Consider the following 22,697-nt stretch of genomic DNA (forward strand, 5'->3'; position numbering starts at 1 on the left):
TGGACTATGTATATATGCATACAAGTTCATTGGTTGATCTCTTCCCACCTGCCCACTCTCCCCAGCCTTCCCTCTGAGGTTTGACAGTCTGTTCAGTGCTTCTATGTTTTTGGATCTATTTTTGTTCATTAGATTCCACATATGAGATCATGTAATACTTATCTTTCTTGGGCTTATTTTGCTTAGCATAATGCTTTCCCGGTCTTTCCATGCTGTTGCAAATGGTAAGAGTTCTTTCTTTTTTACAGCTGTGCAGTATTCCGTTGTTTAGACTGTGTGTGTGTGTGTGTGTGTGTGTGTGTGTGTGTGTGTGTGTATTCTTATTGATTTCAGAGAGAGGAAGGGAGAGGGAGAGGGAGAGAAATAGAAACATCAATGAAGAGAGAGAATCATTGATCAGCTGCCTCTTGCACGCCCCCATTCTGGCAGGCATATGCCTTTGACTGGAATCGAATCCAGGACCCTTCAGTCTGCAGGCTGACACTCTATCCACTGAGCCAAACCAGCTAGGGCTAGATGTACCAGTTTTTAATCCACTCATCTGCTGATGGGCACTTAGGCTGTTTCCAAATCTTAGCTATTGTAAATTGCGCTGCTATGAACATAGAGGTACATATATTCTGTCAAGTTCCTTTTTAATGGCCTACCTGCTTAGCCAAAATATTATTGTAGCCTTATCCACAATAGTTTTCTACCTAAGTTTGCATGCACACACCCAACCCAGACACACATGGCTTGAAGTTCCCACAACCAGCACTGCATCTAATCTAGGTAGGTTCTATCACCAATTACCTTTGGGAACCTGGGCAAGTTATCTACCAATCTGTGTCCTATTTCCTTATCTGTAAAATAGGGATAATTATCTGATAGGGTTGCTGTGATGAGTAACTATTACATTAAAATGTGTGTAGAACAGCCCTGGCCTGTGTGGCTCAGTTAGTTGGGTATTGTCCTGTGCACCAAAGGGTTGCCAGTTCAACCCAGGTCAGGCCACACGCCCCAGTTGCAGATTCCTGATAGGGATCCTGCAGGAGGCAGCCAGTTGATGCTTCCTTCTCACATTGATGTTTCTCTCTCTCTCTCTCTCCCTTCCTCTCTGAAATATACAAACACTTAGGACCAGCCTGGCCGGTATGGCTGTGGTTGAGCTGGACCTATGAACCAGGTCACCCTTGGATTACAGTCAGGGCTCATGCCCGGGTTGTGAGCTTGACCCCCACTGGGGGTCATGCAGAAGCAGCCCATCCGTGATTCTCTGACCTATGATTCCCTCTCATCATTGGTATTTCTCTCCCTCTCCCTTCCTCTCTCTGAAATAAATAAAAACGTATTTTTAAAAAATTTAGGAACACATGTTTGCTTCTATTATCAACCTAGGAAGTCATCTATGCAGCAGTCCTGAAAATTGTGTTCAATTAAGGGTTAAGCTTTTTCCCCCAATGCCTATGAAATGTATTCACATATCAAAGGAGCATTTTTAAGAAAAATAAAAACTGCCCTGGCTTTTGACTACCAGTTGGGTACTTGCTGTCATTGGTGCAGTGCCTGAAAACATGATCCAATTTTCATTTACCTATTTCTATGGGGCCTCGAAAAGCTAAAATATTGCCAACATTGGGACCTACAGTTTAATGTACTATAACAATCCTCCCCCAAGAAATGTAAATATTTCAAAGTGCCGGTTTGAAAAACCGACTCCACGGATCTCACACAAAATGAAAATACACAACCCGCAGGCTTCTGCGATGTTGTTTTTAAAGAGAGAGGGAGTGGGGCTGCGGTTAAAAACCCGAACGCTGGGGCCAGCAACCAGTTCCAGGGACTGGCCGGTGGGTGCGGGCGGCGGGCGCTCCTGGGGGAGGGGTGCCGCTGGCGAGAGATGCCAGGACAGCAAGCCGACTCTCATCTCTCCCGTGGGCACCGCGGGGACGCCGCTGCCCCTACCCGCTCCTACGGGCGCCTCTCCGGCCCCATTGGGGTCACCACCCAAGAGCTCTGGTGGGAGGAGCGCCCCGAAGGCTGAGCTCTCGGCCCGGGGCAGCTGGGGCCCCAGACACGCCAGCATCAGGGAGGAAGCGGGGGAAGGCGGGGGAGGCAAAGGGCGTTTCCGACCGACTCCAGTGGGAAAATCAGAAAAAGAGGAGGTGGTTGCGCAACTGGAGCCTGGGGTGCGGCTCGGAGAACAAAGAGGCCGTGGTCGCCCAGAGGCGCTCCGCTCCTCCGCGCGCACCTCGCGGTCCCGCGAACGCTCTCCGGTCCCCACCGCCGGGACGGGGCGCCAGAGCTAAGAGCCTGAGGATTCTCGAATCCCGCCCGGCCCTGCAGGACCACAGGCTCCATCGGGCAGCACCAGGCTGCCAACGAGCTAAACGAGCGTCCGGGCTGACTCGGGCCCTGGAAGTTTGAAAACCACCGCCCGACGCCTGACAGCGCCTCGGCCTCATGGCGCGCACCTCGGCGGCCGCTTGGCCACGCCCACCGCGCCGGGTCCTTTCCCTTAGTCCCGCCCCACTGCTCAGCGCGAATTGGTGGCGAGGAGCAACGGTGGCGCTGATTGGCTGGCGGAGGAGTCGCTCGTGGAGACCGTGATTCGAGGCGCTCCAGGGTGCTAAATTTATCTTCTGAAGAGCGACCGCGCCAGCCGCGAGCCGGATCTCTGTGGAGGTGGCCTAGGCGGTGTCCCTGAACTGAGAGCATCACCCTGCCCCCGAATCCTTCTCCCCGGTTTTATTTTTCATTTCCCCCCTCTCGCCTCCTCCCCCCCAGTCCGCGACGGCTGGCTCTTGACCCTGTCCAGGCCTCGGTGAAGGTGAGGACCCGCGCGGCCGCGGCGGCTGGTGGTGCGCTCTGAAATGGCCGCCGCCTGGAGCTGTCTGTCCAAAATGGCGGCCGCGGGCTCGCTGGGACGGCGGCGCTGCCCTGCAGCCTGGCCGCACTAGACCATGCTCTCAATCTCCGACGGAGGCGAAGTAGAAAGCTAGTGTGGGGTGCTCAGACGCGTACATGTGGTGGTTAGCCGAGGCGGCCGTCCGGGGACGCGAGCGAGAGGAGATTTGTGTCGGCGAGGGTGGGCTCCGACCGGAAGCGAGCCCAGGTGTGGCGGTCGGCGAGCATCGCACGCCTGAGACGGGGAAGAGCTGAGGGTTGGCTGTCCCCGGCCACACATCGAGGTGACCGTTGCTGAAAGCATTTCGGTGCTGGAAGGGGTGTCCGTACCCAGCGCCTGCCTAGGCTTTCTGGGTGGACTGCACGCCTGCCGAGCCCTCTCGTCCCTGAGGGTATTGTCCAAACCCAGAGGGTGGAGGTGAAGGGATTGTGCTACCTTTCAGCTTGACCGGAAGAAACAAAAAAAGTGAGAGAGCCGCCCTTTTCAGGGGGTGGAGTAGAAACTTTGCTCTCTAGGGAGCCCAGACGTAGTCCTCGAGAGATTGGGAGGAAGCACCTCTGAAGGGGGGTTGAGGCCCGCTTTCCCGAAGACGGGCGTCCCACCGCGCTGTGCCCTCTGGCAGCTGAAGAGAGGGATCCTAATCTGTTAGATCCTCCAGCAGCTCCACGCAGCTCTCTGTTGCTCAATCCAGAGAGAGACTATGGGAAGGAAATCTGCTCTTTTTGCTCCCAAATAATGGAGAAGTGGGGCTTTCTGCTGCTGCCAGTTTTGAGATCCTCGACTTTCTGACAGTTGTAACCCATTACTCCCTGCACCATCCAACTTCTGTTATCAGATATTTTAGTGCTTAGAAAATTAAGGTTATTCAGGGACACACAAGTAAGGGCTAGGCGTGTAGGTTCTGCACTCAAACTTTTTGGGTTCTGTAAGTTCTTCACTTAAAAGGTGACTTCTCTGTGTCTATTTGTTCATCACCAAAGTGGCGTTATTGATAGTCCCTGACTCTCAGGTTTGTTTTAAGGATTAGATGAGTTCTATAAGGGATTTAGCAATTACTGGCACAGTGTAAACAGTGATCACTCAGTATGCATCAGTAACTTTGGAGATTGGTTAATGAGGGGGCAAATGGTTATAGCAAAAAGGCATATTTCATGTAACACTTGCATTTTAGATTACTCTTAGTGCTTAGTTTTAGAGACAATTAAAGTGTGGCTGTACTTTTAAAAGTTAGGTTTAGTTTTTGAACGTTTCAATGAAGTCACTGGATGGAAGAGCATCTCAAAACAATGAAATTACCAGGGTATTAACTAGGACAAAAATATTAGCATATTTATTATAGGCATCTTATGTTTCAGTCCAAGGTCTGCATTGCATAAAGAATCATTTGCATTGCCAGGATCTAAAATAAATTGTAATGGATGGTCAACTTAGAGGTATGTAGTTAGTGCTGCTTTTACTGTCTCTAATTTTAATTTTTCTCATTCTAGGCTATTGGTTACTCCCCTTCCATCCCACCCCTTAATTTTATTCTTTTGAAGAGTCTACATTTCAAGCTGCTAAGGTGGAGAATGTGATTCCAGAAGGGGAGTACTCCTCATTTCAGGTATCTTACCCTCTAGCTATTAATAGGAAAACCATTTTGATTCAGGATCCCAGGATCTAACGTGAGAATACAAAGGTTACTCTGTAGCCAAGTCAAAGTGTAAATCAAAAGTAGCTATATTTGGATTGACACTAAATTCTTGTATCTTAACTTATGAAGCTAGTTGTATTCTTTAGAGGTCGTAAAATTTGTGTTACCCTTGCTTTTAATTATGCTTTAAAATATATATATGAGGAATAAACCTATTAAAATAACAGTTTATGTTTTTAGGTCTTGGTTAAGTTTTCATCTATAGTATAACAAGATGCAGAGTAATCATTAAATAATACATTATTTTGAATGAGTCACTTTGGATAATATAAATACTTATGTAATTTTAAGTTCAGAGAAATAGCTAACTTTTGGTCTACAGGTTATTTTTCAATTTCAACACACAGTATTTAGGATATAGCAGAATTCCATATCTTGCAAAATTTGAACTGTTTGTGTGTTTTTAATACAGCTTAATAGTTATTAGCCCTGAAAGGAGCCTTCAGATATATAATAGTATCAACAATGAATGTATCTAATGGCAACAGGCATCAGAAAGCTAAAAGAGATTCCAAGATACCATGAAAAAGGGTTGGTAAATTATGCCCTATGCTGTTTTTGTAAGTGGAGATTTATTGAAATACAACTGTGCCCATTTTTTACATATTGTGTATGGCTGCTGCCATGCTACAACTACAGAATTGAGGAATTGCAACAGAGTTCATATGGCTCATAAGTAAAAAGTATTGATTATATTGCCCTTTACAGAGAAAGTTTGCCAACCCTTGCCATGGGACGTATTCTTCAAGTTCCTTTAAAAACATGCTTATCAATTCTATTATTTCTTTTTTTTTTTTAACATATTTTACTGATTTTTTACAGAGAGAAAGGGAGAGAGATAGAGAGCTAGGAACATCGATGAGAGAGAACATTGATCAGCTGCCTCTTGCACAACTCCCACTGGGGATGTGCCCGCAACCAAGGTACATTCCCTTGTCCGGAATCGAACCTGGGACCCTTCAGTCCGCAGGCCGACGCTCTATCCACTGAGCCAAACCGGTCAGGGCAATTCTATTATTTCTTAACCCAGTAGTTCCCAAATTGTGTTTTATAGAATATTAATATTCTCTTAAGTTAATAAGTGTTCTGAGAAAAAAGGTCAATGCTAACAATAGGTTTTTTAATAGTTTATCTTAAGATATAAGTTTAAGACTACTAAACTCATTTCTATAGCTTTTATTTTTATGTGATAATCTACCTTTAAGAAAAGGTGTGCCATACCTGAGAGCACCAGGAAATCGCATGAGAGATCACCTGATAGACGAACGTGTGATGCTCCATCTGCGCATTGATGCATAGGCAGCATTTACAAATTAACTGATGTGTTGCTATATATCATCTCTTTGATGGTTGCTCATCTTCTATGTATCCTGTCTTATAATTTCAACAAATTTGTGATACTCAATGTTTATTCTAAACTAACCATGTTTTGTACCACAAATACATTGCCTATGGATCTATTACCGAAACAAGGAAGTCTTAAACAAGAAGTAGAATCATTTTATCAAATTGTGTCTGAATCAAATGATCAAAAAGTTGGAATATTACAAAGTGAAGATGAACAGTTGCAGCCATCAGTTTCTAAAAAATCAGAAGATGAGCTTTCCAGGGTTCAATTTATGTCCACTTCCAACAAAATAACATTTAGTAAGAAACCAAAAAGAAGAAAATATGATGAAAGTTATTTGTCTTTTGGATTTACTTACTTTGGAAATAGAGATGCACCTCATGCTCAGTGTGTGTTATGTAAGAAAATTTTATCAAATAGCTCTTTGGCCCCTAGTAAGCTTCGAAGACATTTGGAAACGAAACATGCTGCATATAAAGACAAAGACATAAGCTTTTTCAAGCAACATCTTGATTCACCTGAAAATAACAAACCCCCACCACCTAAAATTGTTAATACAGATAATGAAAGTGCTACAGAGGCATCATACAATGTAAGTTACCATATAGCCCTGAGTGGAGAGGCTCATACTGTTGGTGAATTGCTTATCAAACCTTGTGCAAAAGACGTCGTGATGCGGATGTTTGATGAACAATACAGTAAAAAAATAGATGCAGTGCAACTATCAAACAGTACTATTGCACGCCGAATTAAAGATCTAGCTGCTGACATTGAAGAAGAGCTTGTTTGTAGACTGAAAATTTGTGATGGGTTTTCGCTGCAGCTAGATGAATCAGCTGATGTTTCAGGACTTGCTGTGCTACTTGTGTTTGTTCGTTACCGGTTTAATAAGTCTATTGAGGAAGACCTCCTGTTATGTGAATCTCTGCAAAGTAATGCTACTGGTAAAGAAATTTTCAACTGCATCAACAGTTTTATGCAGAAACATGAAATTGAATGGGAAAAATGTGTTGATATTTGTAGTGATGCTTCTAGGGCAATGGACGGGAAAATTGCTGAGGCTGTCGCCTTGATAAAGTATGTGGCTCCAGAAAGTACCAGTAGTCACTGCCTATTATATAGACATGCACTAGCAGTTAAAATAATGCCTACATCTCTAAAAAATGTGCTAGATCAGGCAGTACAAATCATCAATTATATTAAAGCTCGACCACATCAATCCAGACTACTAAAAATTTTATGTGAAGAAATGGGTGCCCAGCACACAGCACTTCTTCTAAATACAGAGGTGAGGTGGCTTTCCCGAGGTAAAGTTCTCGTAAGACTTTTTGAGCTTCGTCGTGAACTATTGGTTTTCATGGATTCTGCTTTTCAACTGTCTGATTGTTTAACAAATTTATCTTGGCTCCTAAGACTTGCATATCTTGCAGATATTTTTACTAAATTAAATGAGGTTAATCTGTCAATGCAAGGAAAAAATGTGACAGTGTTTACAGTATTTGATAAAATGTCATCATTGTTAAGAAAATTGGCGTTTTGGGCCTCATCTGTAGAAGAAGAAAACTTTGATTGTTTTCCTACACTAAGTGACTTTTTGACTGAAATTAATTCTACAGTTGATAAAGATATTTGCAGTGCCATTGTGCAGCACCTACGGGGTTTGCGCTCTACTCTGTTAAAATATTTTCCTGTAACAAATGACAATAATGCTTGGGTTAGAAATCCATTTACAGTATCTGTGAAACCAGCCTCATTAGTAGCACGGGACTATGAGAGCCTGATTGATTTAACATCTGATTCTCAAGTGAAACAAAATTTCAGTGAACTTTCCCTAAATGATTTTTGGAGTAGCCTAATTCAAGAGTACCCAAGCATTGCAACACGTGCAGTTCGTGTACTTCTTCCTTTTGCTACAATGCACCTGTGTGAAACAGGATTTTCATATTATGCTGCAACAAAAACGAAATATCGGAAAAGGCTTGATGCTGCACCTCACATGCGGATCCGACTTAGCAACATCACACCTAATATTAAGCGGATATGTGATAAAAAGACACAAAAACACTGTTCTCATTAAAATTGAAGGGTTTTGCATGTCTCATGATAACCAAATATAAGATGAAAATAAAAGATGATTTACTTTATATCTGGCATTTTGGGATTTTAAATAAAATTATTCAAGTTTTTTATATTGCTTAGACTTTAAGAAAATGAAAAGAATCAAAAATTTTTGTATTATCAGTATTTCTTCTTCACATAATTTCAAAGGGTCTCATGGTCATTATCTTGACTCACAAGATAACGTCCCAATTCCTTAGCATAACATACCTCTTCAGGATCTAATCCTTACTAATCTTTCAAGCCATGTCTATCTTGCAGCCCACCAGTCTTGTGGAATTTCTTGCCATTCCGTAAGCATCACACTGTTTCATGCTGTCAGGTCTCAAAAAACTATTCCTTCCCCTTCTTGCTTCCTGACTAATTCCTATTTGCTTTTCAGCACTATAACTTAATTTATCTTAGGTACTCTCATTCTCTATCTTTCTATTTTGGCCTTATTTTTTGTGTCTGTCTCAATTGTGACAGTTTGGTAGTCTCATGATTCCCAGTTGGACTGAGCTCCTATAGGGTCTTATCCAGCTCTGTGTCTTCATTATTGGCAAAAAGACTTACTGAAGTGATGCTCAATAAAGGAAAGAATGTTGAAGGTGAACAACAATAAATGGAATAGGGTGTGGTGGATTATATGTGTATATTCTGCATATTTACAGAATGCTACCCTTTGTGATTTTTAGCTCAATTGTTCTGTTACCTAGAATTCAGTATGGCTGTTAGGCAAAAGTCACTAAGAATGTCATGGCTCTGGTTTAAGCTGGACTATTGGGGAAGATGGGAGGAAATATGAAGAATATTTTCAGATCTTGTTTCTTAGTTCCTATGTACATTATTGCAAATTCCATACACTGTAATCTAAATTAATGAGACTTTACTTGAAGATGATGAGACTCTAAACCTCTATCAATTTATTCTTAAAATATTATGAAAAATTTCTGACATTCTTGTCTCTAGGCTTCTCTTCCCATATCACACCACACAACACAGATCACCAACTCAAGAGCTACTATAATCAAGAGCTACTGCAGATAGCCATTATTTATTTAATCTCACTTATTCATACCTGTCTCCCATTTTGGGGAGTAGGAGTACCTTCCCTCACTACAGCAGGATGTGGTAGAATCACTAGATATAGGTACCTACTCCACTGTTCAACTAGCTTCTTAACATTGGGCAATTGAGCCTTCCTGAACCCCAGTTATCTCACCTGTAAGATAATTATGCCTTCTCTGAAGGGTTATTCAGATTAAATGAGAATGCGTAAAAAACTTCTAACAGGGTGAGTAGGAATAGATATGCAGCGTATATTCCCTGCGTATCCAACTGTGTCTCAGTTAAACTTTACTCCACACTCACACTTCTAGTCTTGAGTTTTTATTCTCTATGCAAAAAGCCCTCCAGGCAACAGGACCCGAGTGTATTTGAGGCAGCAAGATTAAGCATCTCTGGCCCATGTTTTTCCCCCTTTGTCACATTATTAAGCAGCTATTTATATGTCAGGTATCTTACTAGATGCTTGTATGTTATCTATGATCTTTACAACAATCCTAAAGGATTAGGCAATTTTTGAATTTGGCCATGGTCACACAATAAATGCCAGAACTTAGTGTTAAAATGGATCTTTTCCAAAGACTCCTTTTTACAGTTACTGCCTTTCAAATTTTTCTAATAGCATCAAATGGTGACTTGGAAGTATAGCTAAAACATCCTACTAAAACCTGAACATTTCTTTGAAATTTTGTGTTACTTTTTCTAGATTCATCCAAAATTAGCTATTTCAAAGTATTACTGCTTATTTTTAAAATACATATGTAAAAAACAGGGATTACATTGCTATCAAGGAAAATTAATTTTCCGAAAAGATTCATTATCATAACACATGCAGTACTTTTTGTCAGCTAATCCCAGAATTAAATCTACCCTAGTTTGAGAAGCATGTATAATACCATAATGTCTACATCTGATGGATAGATGCCTCAAATCTGGTAACTAGACCCCTTAGGTGATTGCTGAACCAGAGCCCTTGATTATGTCATCTGTCCAGGATGTCAGCCTCTTAAGAAATAAGACCTCTGTGCTTTATAGTTTTCCCCCTAACCTCTTCTGAGAGTCTAGATTTCTGCATTTAAACTTGTCTATTGACTGGGACCCTCCTATCTGCTACTAAATCTCTTCAGTCCCAGCCCTCCCCAACTTGGTTCTTGATGCCAACTACTCACCTGTTTTATAAGAATACTAGAGGCCCGATGCATGAAATTCATGCAAGGGGCTTGGCCCTTGTAGTCACGGCAGCTTGCCTCGGCCCTCGCAGCCCCAGCTTCCTCCAGTAGGTCATCTGGCTGTCCAGCCTAATTAGCATATTATGCTTCTTTATAGATTCTAAATAATATTTTCATGTGTCTTCAAATGACAGCTACCCTTCCTGCTTGTTCATGAAACAGTAAAATTTCCCTAATGTGTTCAACCCAAAAGGACTTTCCCACTTTTAATCCCTATATGTCTAGTAATTGAAATTGTCTTGATTTCTTAATGAGGGTTATTTCCTATGTCAGTTTTCTGCTATTACCATACATATGTAAATATACAAATTATACTCTCATAGCCAAGACTTATTTTGAATCATTTACAGAACTTAGCAAATTTTTAATACAAAAAGTGCTCAGTGAATTGAATTCCCTAGCTTAAAGGGTGAAGTATTAATGTGAAATACAGTTCATACTATAACATGAAAATTAGCTTTAAAATCCTTAGCCTCACTAAAACAGATAAGGCAGTAACTATTTGCCTTTCAAAGATTTCAAAAACATTTCTTTAATAAGCCCCCATGTTGCTTTAAAAAATGTAATTTAACTCCCCAAAATATTATTCACCTACAATTATTTTTTTATTTGTTTTGTTTTTTTATTGTCTAAAGTTTTACATGTCTCTTTTTTCTCCAATTGACTCCCCCTTCCCCAAGCCTGGCTTTGTTTTTTTGTTGTTAATCCTCACCCAAGGACACTTTTCCATTAATTTTTAGAGAGAGGGAAAGACAGAGAGAAACTTATTGATTGGTTGCCTCCTGCACAAGTCCTGACGCTCTATCCACTGAGCAAAACTGGCTAGGGCCACCTACAATTCTTGAAAAACATCATCTATGTGCATCTGAAATTTAGCATGTTTGTTATTTACTTTATCTTTTGAAGTTGCTGTAACTGCACTGTTAATTAGTACAATGGAAAGAATTCTAAGCAGGTATCAAGAGACTTGTGTTCTGCAACTAATTAACTGCCTTAGATAAGTTCATCCTCTCTAGAACTTAGTTTCTTCATTTATTAAATGAAAGGGGTTGAACAAGAATAGAATGAGCCCTAAAGTTCTTGTCAAATAAGATCAAAATTTAAACCTAAATAAAGGCTAGCGCAATGGTATGATGTGCTCAGTTACTTAAATACATGGTTGTTTTCTAGGAAGCCAACCTTTTTTTAAAATAGTTTTATTGATTTCAGAGAGAGAGAAACATCGATGATGAAAGAATCATTTACCAGCTGCCTCCTGCACACCCCACACTGGGGATCAAGTCTGCAACCTGAGCATGTGCCCTGACTGGGAATCGAACTGTGATGTCCTGGTTCATAGGTCAATGCTCAACCATGCCGGCCACTGAGCCATGCCTGCCAGGAGGAAACCAAGCTTTTTCAATGACTCTTTACCATAATATTTTCCACCAACCAAATAATAAGATGTGTAAATTGCCTCATCATGAATATTTACTAGATAGAAGGACATGCTTTTTCAGAAGGGAGATGCACTTTGAAATTTAGAAAGCATTGGAAAAACTAAAATATCTTTGATTATGACAATATTGAAATTCAGTGTATATTAAATAATAACTAAAGTGTCAGGCAGGCTGCAGTGGAAATTGCTATGTCCCCAGCATCTCTTTTCTTCTCCCAAATAATACTCTCATTTTCTTTCAAGTGTCCATTCTTCCCCTATATAATCCATGTATGTAAGCAAAAGCTAACCCCACTCCAGCTTGGGGAATTTTGTCTTAAGCTAGTAGCTTTCAATTTTTTGTTACTCCAATTCACATTAAGAAACAGATTTTACATTATAATCTAGGTGTGTATAGTGTATGTATGAACACCAAAGTCATAAAACAGTACTAACCCTTCATATGTGCAATGCAATCTCAAATCTACTTTTTAAAATAGGACCCAAAGATTAAATTTATGTTCCATTCTTGGGTTATGTGATCCACCACCATTTGAAAAATACTGGTGAATGTAATGCCATTGCCCTTACAAAAATTGTTCAGGAACTTGGATCTAAGCCTATTAAGACATAGTATTACTCTAGCCACAGGAATTGGTCCAGGAATAGTATGTGACCCAATACAGGCTAATGAAAAGCAAGAGCAGTATTATAGGGACTTTGAGAAAAGACATGTCCTCCCTCTTTAGGAAGAAATAAATGTCGGGTGTCCTTTAAAGGCCTGGAATTGCTACAGCTCTCTAGCTACCAGCATGGGTATAAAGCCAACATATAGAAGAGGACAGAGCCAAAAAATTAGTGAGAAATGAAACCAGAGCTCTGATTGAACCACACTTGATCACTATTCTGCCTTTAATTTTTTTTGTTACCTAGGCCAATAACTGCCCTTTATGTTGAAGACACATTATATTGGGTTTTCTATTACCATAAGCAAAATCATCTAATATAGTGGTCTAAAATGAAAGCAATATAAAACTAGGATGTATTAGTAAACTTAGCTGCAGTGATAAGTGCCATCCCAAACTAAGATTATCTGATTATCTGATTTTTGGTTATTCAGCCATCTACCACAGTGTTATCAGTCAAAACTGTGTCACTGGTAATATCTTACAGACCAGAAGCTAAATCAGCACACACTTTGACATTATTAGATATCAAGTGCCATTTATTTCTCTTAGTGAAACAACCTGGTAATATATGTATTTTACTTAGTAGCTTGGGCTGGATTCGTTATGAATCGATTATATAATTCAAATTAGAAATTAACCTTGAGCCCAGCCAGCTTGGCTCATTGGTTGAGTATCGACCTATTCATGGTTTGATTTCTGGTCATAACACATGCCCAGGTCGCAGGCTCAATCCCCAGTGTGGAGCATGCAGGAGGGAGCCGATCAATGATTCTCTCTCATTGATGTTTCTATCTCACTCTTTCTCTTCCTTCTTCTCTGAAATCAATAAAAATATTTTTTTAAAAAAAAAAATTAACTTTGAAAGCAAATCTTTTCATTTTTCTTTTAATTTGTAAAATACCCTGGTGGTAAATATGATGGAATTTTTAAAGGTTTAATAAATCACATGCTTTGTGGGAGAAATAATCAGCCAGAAATAGTTTGGGTAGTCCTCTGTCTTAAAAGTTGCTTTCTGTCAAAGAGGTAAATGAGTTCCCTAAAGGATTATTTTAACTTCTCAGAATCTCACTTAGGAGTTAGCATTGACTTTCTTTACAAATACCTTTGAGCAAAATAAACCATTCCCCAAACAATCTGTGACTTCAGGTTTCAGGTGGTGACCTAAATGCCTACATTTGACCCTACCTTCCTAAAATTCTGTTGACATGCTGAAAGAAATACCAAATTTAGATTAAATCCATAGCAATACTACAAAACAAAAACGAGTAAAGGTGTCATAACTCTCAAAGAATTTACATCCTAGTGGGAAAGACAAACTATTAATTGCTATGTAGAAAATAAAACAGGTTAATGTCAGTAATGAAGAGTGTTAACTGAGTTAATCTGAGATGGTCTCTTCAAGAAAGTGACATTTGAGCTGAAGCCTGAGTGATAAGGAACCAGTCAAATGAAGATTGGGGAAAGAATATTCCAGATGGAGAGAAGGCAAGGGCACCCTGATGCAGAAAGAGCTTGGTTGTGTTTGAGGAATAGAACGATTAAAACATTGTTAAAGAGGAAGGAACCAGATTACTTAGGGTATTAGAGGCTAACATAAGGAGTTTGGATTTTACTTCAAGTACAATGGGAATCAATTGTGTATCTTAAGCAGAAGAAGGGGTTGTGGGTAAGGTTATCACCTCCAAGGGGTATTTGTAAACGTGTAAGGGCATTGAGGGAAGAGCTATTATAAGGGTGGTTTAGATCAATTAGTACAGACAGAATATCCACCCACATAGGACCCTTTATTTTGAAGAACACAAAGTTTCGATGATACTGGGGCCTTCATTACTTCTGAGGAGACCCAGAACTTTAGAGACTCCACTTTGGAAAATGTTCATATTAATTGAAAGCTTCCCCATCTACATTTTTAAGAGCAGGGAACATACATTTGACCTCTTTCATATGATAGAGCACCACGTTAGACTCCTTTTGGCACTGTTTTGTTGCACAAATTTGACAACCATTTAAATTTGGGAGAAAAGAAAAATCAACTTGGGAGCATGCAAAATTTAATGGCAGATATCTTTTGTCATAAGGAAATGTAGTACATTAATTAAACAAATGCCCATGATCTATAAAAATCCCAGATTTGGCTTTCAGTATGTTTTTATTGAGTAAAGGGATGAATGTTGAGTCTCCAAGCCTCTTCTAGTAGCCCTTCAAGTTGGCTGCCCCACCATGTTCTTTTTGCAGCCATAACTTTTCCCCATCCTTCCCCTGTCCCTCAAGAAAGAGAATCCCTTGATTCTTAGTGAGTGGGAAATTTCACTGTTGGAATTATTTTTTCACTTAATTTTTCAACTTCCTCCACCAGATGATTTCAAGATTTCATGTAAAGAAGTGGCCGAAGCTCACTGCCCTAAATATATAAGGAGAACAGTGTTCTGAATACTACAACACTGGGTTGGCTTAGAACAGCCGTGGGCAAACTATGGCCCGCGGGCCGGATCCGGCCCATTTGAAATGAATAAAACTAAAAAAAAAAAAAAGACCGTACCCTTTTATGTAATGATGTTTACTTTGAATTTATATTAGTTCACACAAACACTCCATCCATGCTTTTGTTCCAGCCCTCCGGTCCAGTTTAAGAACCCATTGTGGCCCTCGAGTCAAAAAGTTTGCCCACCCCTGGCTTAGAATGATAAGGATTTTATTCCAAGGCGTTTCTCCATGCTACTAAACCAGTATCTTAAAAATCACTATGGATGTCCATTTCCAGAGCACTTCATAGGTGTCGGTCAATTAATTCTTCAGTAGGTTATATAACCATGTTACAGCTATGGAAGAATTAATTGCTTAACACTTAAGAGCTGCTTGGGGTTTAGAAAAGGACCTTTGAAATGCAAAGTGTTACTTTTGCTATTCTACATGTATGAATGAAGAGGTTAGACTTCTCTTATAATAAGTAAAATGTCATGGTATATTGTCAAAGCCTCACAAAGCTTTTAGAGTTCTTAAAAGGCTCCCAGTGTCACTCAGCAACATTCATTCACCATTTTTTTCTCAACCAAGCACCTATTTCAAGAAGCACTTTAGAATACACCTATATCAACACCAATTCATTTTTCAAGTACCTGTCAGCTTGTATTAAATATCCATACTGGCCGAAACCGGTTTGGCTCAGTGGATAGAGCGTCGGCCTTCGGACTGAAGGGTCCCAGGTTCGATTCCGGTCAGGGGCATGTGCCTGGGTTGCGGGCACGTCCCCAGTGGGAGATGTGCAGGAGGCAGCTGGTCGATGTTTCTCTCTCATCGATGTTTCTGACCCTCTATCTCTCTCCCTTCCTCTCTGTAAAAAAATCAATAAAATATATTAAAAAAAAAAAATATCCATACTGTAGGCCCCCAACCCCCTTTTCCAAGGAGGATACATTTTAAGTACTCCAGAGGATACCTGGAATCCTATATGTAGCACCGAATCCTATATATACTGGTTTTTTTCTATACATACATACATACCTATCATACAGTTTAATTTATAAATTTGGTACAGCAAGAGGTTAACTATATAGTAAAGTAGAACTATTATAACATGCTGTAGGAAAAGTTAATTGTGCTCACTCAAAATACTGTACTGTTCTCACCTTTATGATATGCAATGATGAAACGCATATGTGATGAGATGAAGTTAGGTAAATGACATAGGCATTGTGATATAGCATTAGGCTATTATTGACCTTCTGATGATATATCAGGAGGAAGATTATCTTCATGTGATCCTGAATCATGGAGCCATGGTGGTGATAATGGTTAGATGTCAAGAGCAAACGATGTTGATGGTTGGATAAATTTAATGTTTTCGGACCGTGGTTGACCATGGGTAACTGAAACTGCAGAAAGTGAAACCTCAGATAAGAGGGGACTACTGTGTAATAACATATCAAAGCACCATAAATCTACCACACAGCTGTATCAGGAACTAAGTCACTACCGCTTTTCAGGAGGGCTTTGGAAACATTTTTTTCTGACAGTTAAATGTATATTCTATAAAACAAGCTATGCTCATGGCTTCAGTCAGATACAATATAGAGTTCTAGTCTGTTGTGGGTTTGAAGTTCTAAGTCTTACTAATTTCACAATAAGTTAACAACCAATTAGGTTCTCACAGTTTTCCTGCAAGTATCAAATAAGTCCAGCACTCCTTAAATTGTGCAACAGCAATAAACTGTACCTAGTCTATTTTTGCTTAATTTTGTAAAGATAAAAAGTAGACTTTCATCAACTAAACTTTATACCAAAATATGAGAAATGAATAGAGTTTATGAAACAAACACCTGAAGTTCAAGACACAAATCCTGTTATGAAAATCAATGAAGAATTGTTTGGAGTATATATGGAGCATTTATCTAGTAGTTAGCCAGTCAAATACTGAAACACATAACCATGCCTCTGCCTTTTATTATATCACTACTAGTGAAATTTACTTAAATTAGGACAAAGTTGATGATAAAGTAAATGTTGCATTTCCAAGTCAGATTTAAACACAATCTAGAATAAACATAGGAAAGAAGTAATAAAATGTTTAAATTATTATATCCAATTTTATAGTGAAAGAGGGAATATAAGCTCCATGAGAACAGAGATCTTTTTTTATCCACCTTTGTATTCTCAGGACCTAAAGCAGTGGTTCTCAACCTTCAGGCCCTTTAAATACAGTTCCTCATGTTGTGACCCAATCATAAAATTATTTTCGTTGCTACTTCATAACTGTGATGTTGCTACTGTTATGAATCGTAATGTAAATATCTGATATGCAGGATGGTCTTAGGTGACCCCCGTGAAAGGGTTGTTCGACTGCCAAAGGGGTCTTGACCCATAGGTTGAGAACCGCTGACCTAAAGTAATGCCTGACACCTAGTAGTTGTTCATTAAATAAGTGTTGCATTAACATGGTAATGATGGGAAAAAACTAGGTTTGAATATAGGCTCTGACATTTTCTAGTTGTGGAATATTGGACAAGTACATAAGTTCTCTGGCCCTCAGTTTCTTCATCAGTAAAAGAGGAATAATTTATTCTCTTTTTCCAGTGGGGTGTGTGTTTTTTTAACACCTCCAAGCACCAGGTGGCCTACAATTTCAATTCCGACACTATCTACCTGGTTAAGGGCTCAGTCCTACAAGACTGACAAGAGAATGAAGTTGTGTCTGTGACACCCATCGACCCCCTTAACATGACCTTAGCAAGTCCAGGTCACTTATGCCTCTCTGTCTGAGAGGCTATAGATCTGACCTTTATGAGGCTGCTTACAACATGGTAGCAGGCTTCATCAAAGTGAGCAAGTCAGAGAGTGCCAGTAAGAAAAGTCACAAACTTTTATAACCTAATTTTGGAAGAGTTATCCCACCAGTTTTCTTGTGTTCTATTAATTAAAAGCAAGTCCCTTTAGTGAACCAGGATGCTCTCAACAGACATCAGATCTTCTGGCACCTTGATCTTGGACTTCTTAGTCTCCAAAAGAACTGAGAAATAAACTTGTGTTGATTTTTTTTTAAGGCTAGCTAGATACAGCCCACACTCAGGAGGAGAGAGTATAACACAAAGGCATGAATACCAGGAGGTAGAGATCATCACTGTGAGCCATTTTAGAAGGCTGCCTCCTGCAGTCTCAGAGTGTTCAAGTTGCTTATCCAGTTTTACAAAGCTAACAAGTAGCAAACCGAAATTCAAAATCACATCTGCCCGACTACAAAGCCCACAGTGTTTTCATCTGTTACTCTTTCCCAATGCATACATAGGAATAATGTCAAGTTAGCATAAACTTGTTTGGAATAAATCTAGTGTTAAAAGTCTGTTTGTTCTTGTCCTGGTTGGGTGGCTGAGTTGGTTGGAGCATCGCCTCACACGCCAAAAAGATTGTGGGTTTGATTCCCAGTGAGGGCACATACCTAGGTTGCAGGTTTGATGCCCAGTCAGGGCGAGTATGGAAGGCAACCAATTAATATTTCTCTCTCACGTTGATGTTTCTTTCTCTCTCCCTCCCCCCCCCCCCCTTCTCTCTAAAATCAATAAAACATATCCTTGGGTGAGGATTTTTTTAAAAATTTGTTCTCTAGGATAGTAAAGCCATTTCCTTCCTAATTGTTTTTCCTAGGATCATTCATCCCAATCACTTTTTTTTAAAATATATTTTATTGATTTTTTTACAGAGAGGAAGGGAGAGGGATAGAGAGTTAGAAACATCAATGAAAGAGAAATATCGATCAGCCGCCTCTTGCACACCCCCTACTGGGGATGTGCCTGCAACCAAGGTACATGCCCTTGACCAGAATCGAACCTGGGACCCTTCAGTCCGCAGGCCAACACTCTATCCACCGAGCCAAACCAGCTAGGGCCCAATCACTTTCTTAATGACAGTGAGACAGACCAGTAAGCCAGTACCAGTGGAATAGGAAGACAGACAAATAGCTGAACAAACTGACCAAGCAATTTACAGCCAGATAGAGAATGTAACCTCCAGCCTATAGATAACCTGTAGGCTTCAGTTGTATTTCAGCTCCAGGCCCAGAAAAGCAACAAAACCAGGTGGGCCAACTTCTATGACTAAAGACCCCCTGCCCTGCACTGACCAATCAGTAGAAACCACCACCCTGAAAGGACACACCTGGGAAACTGATGAATATTCTGCTGAAGCCTTCCCCTGAGACCTCACCTAAGATTCCTGCCTGGCAGAGAGATAAAAACCATCAAGATATAGGACCCAGCTCATGCCCTTTCCCTCTGGGGAGCATGTCCACACCTTCCCCTTCTCCCTCTTCTGCCCTGACAAGTACACATCTCCTCAACTCTAAAGGTCATCACAAAACTTGCAACCAGGGTAGCAGTGGGCAGCAACAGCTTGTCCCAGGCTACTCCCTGAACCTTCAAGGCTCCCTTTTCTCTGACTTCCCAGTGAGCTAAAGCAACCCAGCCTAGGCTCTCCTGTTGCTGCTTCTGTGCTAAGTCCTTCCTTGTTTCAGTGCCCCCAGCTTTAGTAAATGTACGTACTCTCAATCACCTGGATTCATGCTGTGAAATCTTTCCTACACATGCACTACTGGCTGACCTGACCCTAGGCAGACCAGCTCAGGGCCAGGTCCCCTGTCTAGTAACAATAGCACAAGTTAAACCTTTTTCATTCTTGGTCCATGGTACTATAAATTACAAATTTTAGTGATATCAGAATTTTTATTTTTAAATTTGCCCTGGCCAGGTAGCTCAGTTGGTTAAAGCGTAGTCCCAATACACCAAGGTTGTGGGTACAATCCCCGGTCAGGACACATATAAGAGTCAACCAATGGTCCAGCTGGTGTGGTTCAGTGGTTGACCATCAATCTATGAACCAGGAGGTCACATTCGATTCCCAGTCAGAGCACATGCCTGGATTGTGGGCTCGATCCCCAATAAAAGTGCAGGAGGCAGCCAATCAATAATTCTCATCATTGATGTTTCTATCTCTCCCTCTCTCTTTCTCTCTGAAATCAATAAAAAAAATTTTTTTTAAAAAATCAACCAAGGAATGCATAGATGAATGGAAGAACAATTCAGTGTTTCTCTCTCTCTCCCTCCCTCCCTCTCTCTCTCTCTCTCTCTTCTCCCTCCCCCTTCTATCCTTCTCTCTCTCTAATAAATAAATAAAATAAAAAGCATACAAAATGTAAATTACCTCTCAGCAAGACCATAAGAAAAATAATCTGATAGACACATTGGTGTTACTAATAACCTGGAAAGCATATTTTTCATTTGTTAATTTATTCACAGTTTAGTAGGGGAGAGCATAGCCATTTGTAAATGAACAATAAAGGTATACACAGGAGCTATGTAAATTCATAGAAAAATATGGTTAACTTATGAATCAAAGAAGAGGAAAAATACTCTTTGAGTCTTGAAGCATGAATCTGAATTTATCAGATGACCTAGGCACAGAGTTTTGTTTTGTTTTTAAAAGCATGGCCCAAGATTTTTGGAGCCCAAGATTACCAGCAGATTTGGAATTTTGAGAATCCCTGAAAGTGAGAATGCAGATAGGATCAGATTAGCAGACCAAGAATCAGATTTCAAACTGAGAGGCAATGGATACAGGGTATTGGGAGAGTCAGGGAGGGGGAAGGGCATAATGTCTTAGAGCAACCATAAAGGGTAACTTGGAAATGGAATTTGAAACCTCTGGTTGAATTGGCTTCTCCCTCCACTCATCCTTCAAAGCTAAGGGTATCCTGGAATGATTTGCCCGTAGGCTGACGTAGTGACTCTGGAAACTTGGGGCAGTTTCCCATCAGGCAGTACCCCAGGCAGCTACATCCAGGAAAGGAAGCCTAATTTCACACCCAGAATATTAACCACTGGCATGTCCTGTTTAAGATTACATATTATCCCTCCCTCACAATAACCAGAGAAAACTATGATAATAGAAACAGCATCATGCACAGAACAAGTAATACCAAGATGAGAACAAAATTAAAAACCACTAAATACCCAAGGAAGATCAATACCATGAAAGGTGGTACCAATCAACAAAAGAAAGAATACCCAAGCAAATAGTTATTAGAGTAAACAGAGGAGGACCTTGGAAATAATAATTATAATACTTATTTAGTGGAATTTATATTGGGTGTAGTGTTAGGCATTGTTCTAAGCATCTTACATGTTTTTTTATTTAATTCTTATACAGAATCTCCCGAGGAATATGAGAGAATGTTGCATCTAACTTTTATATAAAAGGATGAGTTGAAGATTATTCAAATTAAAAGATGGTTTAAACAGCAAGTGGACTTTGATGAATAGAAAATTAGCAAAACTGGAAGAATAAGCTGAAGAATTATACCAAAAGAACACAGATATCTGGGGAAAGATGATTTAAGAAACAAGATAAATCCAGAGATTTCAGTATCTCTCTCATAGTTCCAAAGAAGAGATAAGAGATCATTTTAGGGCAGCAAAATTGAAAAAATGATAGAAGACAAATTTCTGTTATGACTAGTGTAATTCAGAAGAAATTCTTAATGTCATTTGTATTTTAAAAAATCAACAGTATATAAATGTATTTTTTATTGTTCGGTTGCATCTAAAACTTCATCACTATTTTATGTATTCTAAGTTATATATTTTGTATGTTTTCATGATAATTTTGCTTTTAATTTTAATTTAAAAATAGCTTTTAATTTTGAAATTTAGACACAGAAAAGTTGCAAAAATAATACAAATGCCTTTCACCTAGCTTCCTATAATGTTAATCTTTAATATAATCATAGAAAATTAATAAATTAACTTTAGTACAATATTATTAGCTAAACTACGAATATACCTTATATAAACTAGAAGGAAAAACAAGTCAATGGGAATGATGCAGGGTGGAACAAAAGTAGGTTTACAGGCTGGTGTAACTCAGTTGGTTGAGCATTGACCCATGCACCAAGAGGTCTTTGGTTTGATTCCTGGTCTGGGCACATACCCAGGTTTCAGGTTCAATCCCCAGTAGGGGGCTGGAAGGGGAGGCAGCAGATCAATGTTTCTCTTTCTCTCTCTCCCCCTTCCTCTTTCTAAAATCAATAAAAACATATTTTTTAAAGTAGGCATACAGTTATAAGTATGCAAAACACAGGATTTATTCTTGTATTATAATGTATCAATGGTTATATTATTTTCCATACAAAGAACTAAACCTACTTTTGCCCCATCCTGTATATACAAAACAGAACAAAGGAGATGGGTAGCTACTACATCCTCATTTCAACAACTGGTCTTGAGTCTCTGTTTAAAAGATCCTTCCATCATCTAGTTCCATATTCATTTTGCCAGCGTCTACAGTTGGTTGAGGTTTTCATGTGAAATGGCAATATTAGGAGGTGACCAAAGCATCCCCTGGGTTCAGACATACTCATCCTTGCTCCATTATGTGGCAGTAATCAGATTTTCCTTTGTTATCAAGGAATAATCTTCCCAACCTACACTGTAACTTATTTTTTCCCTATGGTTTCAATGTTATAAAGAGCCCAAAATAAAGTATAAACTTCCAGTTAAGTAGAACCGTTGTCGGATTTTCTGGGAAGACCATTCCTTCCTTGGATACTAGGACCTTTAAATTGGCAAAGCTCAAACTTGTGGGAATAGAAAGCAAAACATTTTATGAGTACATCACCATGTTTAAATTGGCAAAGCTCAAACTTGTGGAAATAAAAAGCAAAAACATTTTAGGGGTAGATCACTATGTATAATAATGGAAGTGTCTAACTCACCCCAGTATTGTAGA

General features: G+C 39.9%; 1 protein-coding gene across 6 annotated transcripts; it reads left to right on the forward strand.

The window, feature by feature from the left end:
* Window positions 1-2,629: 2,629 nt before the first annotated feature.
* ZBED5 (zinc finger BED-type containing 5) lies at window positions 2,630-22,697 on the forward strand. 6 transcript variants are annotated; one of them, XR_011472834.1, is made up of 3 exons: window positions 2,630-2,809; window positions 4,375-4,490; window positions 21,120-22,697. XR_011472834.1 is itself a non-coding variant. In XM_070425293.1 (3 exons), the coding sequence occupies exon 3, from the start codon at window positions 5,927-5,929 to the stop codon at window positions 8,003-8,005; it is 2,079 nt and encodes a 692-aa protein (XP_070281394.1). In that variant the 5' UTR covers window positions 2,630-2,809; window positions 4,375-4,490; window positions 5,754-5,926; the 3' UTR covers window positions 8,006-8,072. The 6 variants fall into 6 exon arrangements, 4 of the variants coding, with proteins under 4 accessions (XP_070281394.1, XP_070281393.1, XP_070281396.1 ...); XR_011472835.1 differs by lacking the exon at window positions 21,120-22,697 and adding an exon at window positions 14,785-15,134; XM_070425293.1 differs by lacking the exon at window positions 21,120-22,697 and adding an exon at window positions 5,754-8,072.

The sequence above is a fragment of the Myotis yumanensis genome, unplaced genomic scaffold (genome assembly GCF_028538775.1).
Source record: "Myotis yumanensis isolate MYYU_CA2020_CCGP unplaced genomic scaffold, mMyoYum1.0.hap1 SCAF_10, whole genome shotgun sequence".
In the NCBI taxonomy this organism is placed as follows: Eukaryota; Metazoa; Chordata; class Mammalia; order Chiroptera; family Vespertilionidae; genus Myotis; species Myotis yumanensis.

Coding starts and splice junctions, on each gene's coding strand:
- ZBED5 (XM_070425293.1), top strand. CDS start 5,927: ATGGTTGCTCATCTTCTATGTATCCTGTCTTATAATTTCAACAAATTT.